The sequence below is a fragment of the Mus pahari genome, chromosome 15 (genome assembly GCF_900095145.1).
Source record: "Mus pahari chromosome 15, PAHARI_EIJ_v1.1, whole genome shotgun sequence".
Classification (NCBI taxonomy): domain Eukaryota; kingdom Metazoa; phylum Chordata; class Mammalia; order Rodentia; family Muridae; genus Mus; species Mus pahari.
The window spans coordinates 41,474,391-41,484,917 of record NC_034604.1 but is presented as its reverse complement, the minus strand read 5'-3'; the positions used below and the strand labels follow the sequence as shown (position 1 = coordinate 41,484,917).

Genomic DNA, 10,527 nt, shown 5'->3' with positions numbered 1-10,527 from the left:
CTTCCTTCCTTCCTTCCTTCCTTACTTCATTCCTTCCTTCCTTCCTTCTTCCTTCCTTCCTTCCTTTCTTTCTTTCTTTCTTTCTTTCTTCCTTCCTTCCTTCCTTCCTTCCTTCCTTCCTTCCTTCCTTTCTTTCTCCCTTCCTTTCTTCCTTTCTTCCTTTCTTCCTGTCTTCCTTCCTTTCTTTTTTTTTGCAAAGGTGTATTTGTCTTATATGAGTACACTGCCTTCAGACACACCAGAGGAGGACATCAGATCCCATTACTAATGGCTGTGAGCCACCATGTGGTTACTGGGAATTGAACTCAGGACCTCTGGAAGAGCAGTCAGTGCTCTTAATCACTGAGCCATCTCTACAGCCCCCAATGAATATTTCTCAAAACTGAAACAGTTAAGGCTGTCGTTCGTTCTCCCTGAAAGTAACTGAAACTGACCCAGCCTCTGCTCCTACCCACTGAGGACCTAAGAGGCAACTGAACAGCTCGCTGCTTTGGAGGCAGAGCCAGAGTGGGCTGCTGCCTCCAGATGCCTGGCAGTCCTAGACAAGGAAGGGTGAATGCCCCGCAGTAGAACATTGGGGACCAGGACACGGTGAGCCATAACTGATACTTTCTTGGGTCTTTTCCAGTAGAGCCACCTAGAAGGGGATCAAGCAGCTTAAGGAGACATTACCTGATGACTGGACTGAGGAAGCAGTGAAGTCAGTAACCACCTTAGCAGAGCAATAAGATAATCTCCGGCTAAGTCAAGGGATGTGGAGGAGAAAGACCAATGACAAGGAAAGCTAGGAAATGTCAGAAGAGGTACATGTGTCAGGAAAATGAGGCATCATCCAGGCTAGAGTGAGCAAGTGGCAAGAAGATGGGTTGAGGTAAAAAGTGCCTACTGTGTGACGCTTCTTATTGTGCCTGTCCTACCAGACACCTGTGATGTTGGACCAGCACCTACTAAGATGGACAAAGAGTGGAAACATAAAGGCAAGAGGTAGATAAGTGTGCCTGCTCTACTACAGGTGCCAGCCATGAATCAGGCTCTGGAGCTGGGAGGAAGAATACAGGGCGAGAGGGAAGCATCAACAGCAGATGCATATATTGTTGTAGTAACCAGAGTCAGGTTCTCTCGGATGTTACCTCTGATTGTATTTATGACTTAGTGATGATCAATTGTCTGCCACTTAAAAATAAATATGGAAATACATGGGCTTCATGAGAGGAAAAGGTAGAAATGTAACTCCACCCCTTAGACTGTAACAAAGAGTGGGAAAAATCAAAGCTCTTTTTTCTGATAGGCGTTCGCGATCTGCATGCATTCACGATACGCTAATCATATTTGTTTTTAAAAGGTATGGGATGGTAGCAAAATCACCTCCCAGAAAAACCATTGGTCACACAAAATATGAGTTCAACACCTACCCCGGCGATGAAACTGCCTCCTCCTTCTCCAGCGACATCACGTGCCTGGTACTAGAGTTCACTGACCTTGTTTTGAGACACGCACATTCCATCCCAGAATTGCTCAATTTTCTGTTTTGAAATTGTGTCACACTCCAGGCATTGTGTCAGGTTTTTTAGCATAAGAAGCAACTCCCAGGAAGTCTTCTAAAACCCAAGTTTGTTCTGCCTGATTTTGATCATGTTACTGTCTCCTTTATCTGACTGCAATAAAGATCTGGATTTTTTACAACTCTTCTGTAAATTCTTTCCCTGGGGCTTTCGTTTCCCTTCTCTAAATTCCTCCCGGTTACCTCTCATATTTTATCAGGTGAATACCATGATCAAAATGCAAGAATATTCCCAAGAATTCAAAAATATGGTTATATATCTGTTCTAATTAAGTCAAGAAGTAGGGGCCAGCCAGATGGATCAGTAGGTTAAGATGCTAGCTGCCAAGCCAGCTAACTTTGGTTTCCCCCAGAGGTGGAAGAAGAAACACAATTCCCAAAAGTTATCTCCTGAGCTTCATACACACAAACACATGCACAGCGCAAGTAAATGAAAAATTTTTAAAAGAAGAAACTTCAAATAACTTAAAAGTAAAAAGGAGCTCGTAAAACCCTGCCATCTTAACCTACAGATGGGAACTTAGAACAAGGGACAACAGAATCAATGCTTCCGCTTCTGAGTTCTAAAGGGATGGAATAATTGGGATGGAATATAGTAAACCACACTTATGAATAAAACCTTTCTAAAGTTTCTTTTTTGAGACAGGGTCTTGCTACATAACCCCTGGTTGGCCTTGAAGTCACAGAGCTCTGCCCACCTCTGTCTCGTGACTGTGGGATTAATAGCACATACCACCACACATAGCTCTGAAAGCTAATTAAAGAAGACTTCCCTAAGTGGAACAGTTGGGAAGATAATGTCTGAGTAGTGAACTAAAGAGGTCCTAGTGGAAGCACAGTTATAGAGTTGCTCTCTGATTACAAACAAGGCTCAAGAAGTTGCAAGGGACCATCTAGTAATTCCAGTGTCTAAGCGATAAATGCAACGAAAGAACCTATTTAATGGAAAAAAACAAAAACAAAAACCTATTTAAATAGCTAAAAGAGACAGAACTTACAATACCAAGTGTTGGCAACGAAATAGAGCAACTAGAATTCTCTGTTACTGTTGACGAAAATTGCAAGTGGTCAAATGCCTTGGAAAATAGTTTTTTGCATTTTTCAAACATCCACCTACCATGTTATACAGCCACTCTACCCTCAATACAGTATCAAAAGAAGCATCCTTTCACAGAGGATATAGGCTATTTAGGGGCAGGGGATCCAATGGCAGGCAACAGAGTCAGAGACAACTCCTGCTCCAATTGAAGACCAAGCTATACATCTGCTACAAATATGTAGGGGGCCTAGGTTCAGCCCCTACATGTTCTCTGTGATGCCCCATGGGCCCAGGCTAGTTGACTATGTAGGTCTTTTTGGGGTGTCCTTGACCCTCTATTCCCCACCGTTTGATAAGACTCCCTGCTGTTTGGCTGTGGGTCTCTGCATCTGTTTTCATATGCTGTTCAATTAAGCCTCTTGGGAGACAGTTATGCAATCAATTTGGCAATTTCTCAGAAAATTGGGAACAGTTCTACTCCAAGACTCAGCTATACAACTCCTGGACATATACTCAAAGATGCTGCACCATACTACGAAGACACTTGCTCAGCTAGGTTCATAGCAGCTTTATTTGTAATAGCAAGAAACTAGAAACAACCTAGGTATCCCTCAACTGAAGAACTGATAAAGCAAATGTGGTATGTTTACACAATGGAATACTAGTCACCTATTAAAAACAGAGACAATTTTGCAGGCAAATGGATGGAACTTGAGATTATTATCCTGACCGAAGTAACCCAGACCTAGAAAGACATCCATGGTATGCACTCACTTACAAGTGGCTATTAGCCAAAAAGTACAAGATAACCATGCTATAATCCACAGACCTAAAGAAACTAGGTAACAAGGAAGGCCCAAGGGCGGAGCTTGAATCTTACTCAGAAGGGAAAACCAGACAGCCATCAGAGATGGATGGAGGAAGGGAACTGGGTGAGAGAGGGGGTGACAAGGGGGATGGGGATCAGGTGTGGGGAAAGGAAGTGTAGGAAAAGACTGGGAGTGAGAATAGAAATTGATGGGGGCATCTCTGGGACAAACTGAAGACCTGGGACAGGGGAGGCTCGCAGGAGTCTATTGGGCAACCTTAGCTGAGACTCTTAGCAGCTGGAGGTATGGAGATCGATGTGGGCATCTCCTGTAGCCAGTGAAAGGAGGGGGGCATCAACCCACCCACAGAATACAAAATCTGTCCTGCCTGCAAGATGGAGCAGAGACTGAGGGAATGACTAATGACTGCCCCGACTTGAGACCCGTCTCGTGGGAGAGAGCCAACCCTGAGACTATTAATGATACTCTGGTATGCTTGCAGACAGGAGCATAGAATCTGGAATTTCTAATGAAGGTCTGAACCTTATTAGTAGTTAATTTTCTGAGGGGTTCAGGTTAAAGATCTCTCTCTGGGGCCTGAAGAGATGGCTCAGTGGTTAAAGGGCACTTATTACTGTGTTCAATCCCTAACACCCACACAGTGGTCCACAATTACCAGTAACTCCAGTTCCAGGGGATCTGGCATCATCTTCTGGCCTCCAGAGGTATCACTCACTCATGGAGCACAGACTTATTACATGCAAAACATTTGAATGTACAATACAAATAAATAAGTCTTTTTTTTTTTTAAAAAAAGAGAGATCTCTCTCCAAAAGTCTATTTATGTTACAACAGAAGGAAGTGGCCATAGCCGCTGGTATTGTTTTAAATACTATTTTCCTCAGCACATGCCTGCACTTGGGAAGATGAGGCAGGAGGATGGTGACTTGGGAGTCAGTTTGGACTGAACAGCAAGCACCTATTTCAAAAACAAAATTTAAAAAACAAAAAAAACTGCCTTTCTTACATCAGTGTACTCATCTTCAAGGAACAGAAACAGAACATGATGCCCAGTACTCTTGAACTGGTGGGACTAACTTTAACCTCAGGACTGTATTTCATAAAGGCTTTCTTTAGTTCTTTAAAATGGCCTGAGTCAAGTTGTAGGAATTTAGAATGTTTGATTGACTCATGTGGTATATACCAGAAAGAAGAAGAAGAAGAAGAAGAAGAAGAAGAAGAAGAAGAAGAAGAAGAAGAAGAAGAAGAAGAAGAAGAAGAAGAAGAAGAAGAAGAAAGAAACTCCCACAGACTTTAATGATGAAGCAACCATCACCACTTGAACAAATGTGCTTCCATATAAGAACATAATATAAATCCTCTGCAATGGATTCCAAAGGTCAACAACACTTGTACAAAGCAGAGTTGGCAGTACAATAGCTTATGGAGTTCTCAGTAATTGCTTAGATGCCACGATGAAACAGTGCTATAACTCAGTTGTGGGTGCCGGGTGATGATCTGTTGGTAAGCTATCACCAAAATTTACCTTCCAGAACTCAGATGTGCAAAACAAACTGTTTTCACATTCTGAGATCTACATTTTTTCCACGCATGACAAAGAAAAACACGCAGGCTCATCAATTAGAGAATCTTGATTGTTACTGTGTAAATCAATCTTGTGCCGGGGAAAAGCCAGTTCAAAACCCAAACTTCTTTTCTAGACTCACTAGTTCTTTCAGATAAATAAATAAATAATCTAAGCTGCATCTTTCTACTCCCAGATATCATAGTGAAAAAGGAAAAGAAAGAGGAGACTTCTCAGAAAGAGAAGAGTTTGCCTCCTGACCGAATTCGTGTGACAGCGTTCTCTGAACTGGCGTGACATGGGTCCCGATAACTCACAATAACCAAGGCTCAGTGGTTTTCAATGATGCAAAGATCCTCTTCTGGGCTCCTACATGTTCAGCCCCTCGCCAGAGCCTGGCTAACCTCCCTTTGAAGCCATCTTGGACAGTCACTTCTATATTGTCCACCACAATATTTATTTTTATTCTTGGCAGGGTGTAGCTATCCAGCCAATACCCTTCACCCTCTAGAGTCCCTCAGACCTCCAGTGCAGTGTTTAGGGTTCATGACCTAAGACACTTGTATTCTGTGAATTAGGAACCACACTCTTTGCAGTGTCAGGCTGACAAGGCTCCATGGAACGGCTTTGCCTGTACTCCTACATAGTTCCTGGATTAATCTGACCTCAGGGTCAATCTGCAGGCAACATGGAGAATACAAACACTCTTACGGTAGGAACAGTTCTGAGGTGTGGCTCAGTCTCTGGGATCTCACATCCTATGTTGACTTTTCCCCCAGTCAGACCATACCGGTCTAGATCTCTTCTTTCCTGGAAACACTTTCCAAGAAATTGCTTTCAGGGGACAGGAGAGATGGCTCACAGGCTACATTTCCAGAAGACCTGGGTTTGATTCCCAGCACTGGGATGGTTCGCTATCTCTAACTCCAGTCCTAGGAGATCAGATGGCCTCTTCTGGCTTCTGTAGGCACCAGGCAAGCTCACAACCATAAACATATATGCAGGCAAAACATGAATACACATAAAATAAAATTAAAAAAAAAAACAGTTTTAAAAAGAAATTACTTTCCCAGGAAAATTTGAGTTCATACCCTTGTCAAACATAATTGCTCTCTCCATTTTTCTCCTCTCTCTCTTTCTCTCCCGGGGGAGGGGGACGGCATTTTGGGAGTGAAGTAAAAACCTAAAGCAATGGAAACGCCATGGAATCTCTGAGGGTGACCCTAGCAAAGACTCCTAGTGATGGGGGGATGTGGAGCCTCAACCCTCCATCTCCTATAACAAGGCAAGGCTGCCAGTGGCATCAAGTCAGCCGCAAAACCTTCAACCTACAATTTGTCCTTCCTGCAAGATGTGTCGGGGTAAAGGTAATGTAGAAGTGGTGGGAGTGGCCCACCAATAACTTGTCCAACTTGAGACCCATGAAATGAGACTAAACTTGTGCCTGGCAATGCCCGGAGGGCCAGGAACCAGAGACTGGATAGCCCAAAGACTTAGGATAGAACCAAACATGACTGCTTAAAAAAAAAAAATCAATGAAATGATGCCTAATGATATTCTGCACAGTGTTCTAACACCGACTGTTAATTCTATCTGCTCCAGGGATGAAGGAACAGACTCGGGGAAGTGCAGAGACGGGCTCAGCAGCAAACTCAGAGCCTGGTCAGCAATCACGGTGTACTGGGCCACCAGACATCATTCTGTACAGGTTCTTGGTGCCCCCAGCTTCAAGCATATTTTTGTTTTGGGTCTAGAAGCAGAGGCAGAACAACTTGTTGGTGATAGCTCTTCGGAAACTCCCATCTAGAACTCTCTTTTGGCTTTGATGTTCTGAAAATGTGGCTCATCTTGACTGGTACAATAGGAAAATGGACTGGCTCTTTCCTCTCCCATGTTAGATGACCTAGACAGAATAGAGAGATGGGACAGGTTGGCTTTCCCCACCAGGGCAGAGAGAAAGAAAGGCAGGGTCCAGCAAACAAGCCAAGATGTGTGGACAGTAGAAACCTCTGCCACGTGTGCCCTGTGTTTCTGCTCTTTTGTCTGCAAGACTGAGGCTTGGTTATGTCAAACCATTCTCAGTGTAGTGTACCTTGTTTCTCACACCATTCCTATTTATTTTTATTCTTTTGGTTTTTTGAGACAGGGTTTCTCTGTGTAGCCCTGGCTGTCCTGGAACTCACTCTGTAGACCAGGCTGGCCTCAAACTCAGAAATCTGCCTGCCTCTGCCTTCCAAGAGCTGGGATTAAAGGTGCGCGCCACCACTGCCTGGCTTCACATCCTTCTTAAGAGAAAATTTCAAGTTGTTTTTCAAGAATTAATGCCTGGACAGAGGAAAAGAGTACATGTTGCTCTTTAAAAGTTAAGCTGGCTTGTCCACTAAAGGGGCTCATTAAATGTATTTAAGACCTTTGAAACTTTGGGAAAAAAAAAAACTTGTTAGAGGTGGTTTAGCATGTACTTCAGTGTGGTTCCTGCCCCTCAGCATCCAAAAGCATTTCCGCTAATAAAGGGCAGTATACACAGAACTGTGCAGAATACAAATGTTCCTCCAATGAGTGAATGAAGGAAGTGATTATCCAATTTTCATAACATTGGCAGCTTTTCAGTAGTGTGACCTCAGAGAACTGCAAGAGAAGATTCTTGAGCAGTGGCTGGAAACACCCCCCTGTCAGAGAAATTCCCGAAAGTGAGGGTAAGAAGAACATGTGTTCAGTTAGGTGGGATCGAATCCCAGCAGAGGAATCCCAGAAGGGCCTGTCTCAGAAGCTTGGTAGAACGCGTCTTATGCCACTTATCGTCAGCAAAAGGAGATGAGAGCCCTGATGGAGGCGGGACAGAGAACTGAAATGCTATTCTGACGGTTAGTAAAACAAAACACACAGAAAAGGATATGGGACAGACAACCCTGCTCTGGGTATGTTTCTAGGGCTGCAGCTATCTGGGTTAGGTGGAGCAGGGCAGAGCAGAGCTGAGGGAGAGCTCAGAGTTTCCTAGCAGAGAGTCTTAGAGAGAGGAAAGGTGCCTCTAGCCTCTCCCCGACTTTAAGGCCAGAAGCCCTGGTTCTGATCCCTTTGGTGGGGAGTAGATTCAAACAGGTGCGTTTCTGGGATCTCTTGCTCATTAGCAGTTCTTGACCCAAGTATCAATCTTTAAGAACGTAATCATTTGTTTAGAGTGCTAAGATGTCTTAAAACAACAACAAAACCGAAAAACTCTAGAGATTAAAAACATCCTCAATGTGGGCAAGTTGGACGAGCAGAAGTAGGGCTGAAAAGTAACTGGAGGAGAGACCTGGGTCTCAACGTCTTCACAGTTTCAGAGAAGACGAAAGAAGGAAGCCTTCACCTCTAGGAGAGGAGAAAATGGATTTCTCAGAGTAGAAGATGGATGAACACTGAGGACGGGCGGGGTTGCATGCAGGACTGGGCCATAAGCCCTTACCTGAGCTCATCTTCATCGTGGTAGAGGTTCAGAAAGAGCCCTTCTAAGCCAACCTGAAGCACCTGGCCAGAGAAGTCGAAATTCAGTTCATAACTGCTACCTGGCTCCAAGGATTGGCCCAGATCCAGCACCACGAATTGCATGTCCGGCGCGAACCACACCTTCTCCACCGGCACGCGGCCTACAGTGGCGTTCCTAGGGTCCGGGGCCAGAGGACCCCACACTTCCACTTGCTTGTAATTCAGAAGGAAACTATGCAGCAACAATCTTGAGGTGGCCGCTGTGCAGCGTACAGTGATGTTCACGCGACCTGTGAAGGTCAAATTCGGTGGGGACAGCTTATCCGGCTGCAGCCAGGGCCACAGCTCCAGATCATAGTGAAGTGGGACAAGCCAGGGGGGCAGGCGCAGATGATCCCAGGGCCCCGACGGAGGTCCCAAGTCTTGGGACGTCCCCACTGTGGGCTCCTGTGCAGGGGTTGGTAGCGCCAACTCCTGGCCGCCGGGAGGCCACAATGAGGTGTTCTTCGCCCAGGGGTTATCCTGCTCCGAAGACTGGATGTGCGCGCAGCTGCCATACAAGGCAGCCAGAGCCACTAGCACCAGCAGGAGCACGGCTGTCAGCCCGGCCAGCAGCAGGGCCACCCTGCGGCTCACATAGATGCCTGAGCTGAAAGGAGGGCTCATGGCAGGAGACTGGGGTAGGAGAGATCCGCAGACTAGAGACAGAGACAGCGGGTTAAAGCCAGGACGGGATGTGCAAGGATGGGACCCCTTCCCAGTCCCTCCGCTCTTGTTCTGTCTCTCCTCCTCTAGGAGCCTGAGAAGACTGGGACTGAAGAAAGCGCCTGGGACCACGGTTTTCCCCTCCCCTAACCAGATCCAGATCCTGCCTACCTACCCGCGCCCCATCAGACACTGGGAGGAAGGGCGGACCCCTCACCAGGGAGCACTCCCCTTTGGTCCTTGCGGGGAGGCACCGGCAAACAAAGCTCCCATCTGGACGTCCTCGACAGTTGTTTGTTTGTTTGTTGTTTTGGATTACTGGGACTGACTGACTAAGAAAGGGTCAGGTTCCTGAGGCAGGGGGGTGGGATGCGGTTTTGAAGCTGAGTCTGCAAAGAGCGACCAAGACACCTCAGTAACAAACATCTGAACCAAAGTTGGTGTCCCCAAGTCGCGTTCAGATTAAACTGGGTACGCACGCTGCTCAGACAGCAAGCGTGAGTTTAGGGGTTTTGCTGGATCTGGGAGACTAAAATCAATCAATCAATCAATCAAACAAACAAACAAACCAACAAAAGCAGGGAATAGGAAGCGATAAGTGTGTGGAAAGGAACGAAGCGAGTGGAGGACGAAAGCCTCCGCTTAGGTCCGCGACTTTGCCAGGAGCAGGATTTGGGTCTCTGCTTCCTCTCAAGGCAAAAGGAACTCCTGCTTATAAAACCCGATCATCTCAAGCAAAGAAGATAAAGCTCTCTCTCCAGGGGCTGAATCGTTTTCTGGTGGTGCCCTAACTAAAGAGTTCTTTGGCACGCCAGGCATCTGTTTGCTATTTAGCCTGTGTGTCTGGGCGGGTTCTCCGCCTGTGCGCGGAGTCCTGTCTTGGCTCTGCAGGCACCAGAGTACAAGCTGCTGGGCGAATTAGAAAAGTCATGATTAAGATCTGTTGAAGGTTGAAGATGCATTTCAGAGTATCCAGTCTCTAAACATCTTCTTTTTCCCTCCAGAGTTGTTGGTGGAAAAGCTTCTGCCTGGCAGCTGTGACAGAGGATTAGTATTACCATTTTGCCCTTAATTCTCCCACTGATGAAGTCCTTTCATCTGAGGGTGTACCTCACTGAACCTCGCGGGAAATGTGTGTTTCCTCCTTCCTCCAACCGAAATCAATCAAATCAACACCACTAAAACGCGGAGGTAGAAGTCAGTTTGACAGTAAACTTGTAAAGATGCCCTGTCATCTGCGGGCCAGTCTCTCCTGCTCCTTGGTTGGCTTTGCTTCTTCAGAAAAGAAAAAAAAATCGTGTTTAAAAATAATTGTGACTAAGTGCCTGGTTCTCAGAAGATCCTGGGTGGACATGAGAAGCAA

General features: G+C 45.8%; 1 protein-coding gene across 1 annotated transcript in view; it reads right to left on the bottom strand.

The window, feature by feature from the left end:
- Lvrn (laeverin) overlaps positions 1 to 9,275 on the bottom strand; it is a 51,535-nt gene extending 42,260 nt beyond the window's left edge. The window contains exon 1 of the mRNA XM_021214998.1: positions 8,440 to 9,275. Within this exon, the coding sequence (XP_021070657.1) occupies positions 8,440 to 9,125 (686 nt within the window). The 5' untranslated portion in view covers positions 9,126 to 9,275. The remainder of the gene's footprint in view (positions 1 to 8,439) is intronic.
- Between the last annotated feature and the right edge of the window lie 1,252 nt (positions 9,276 to 10,527).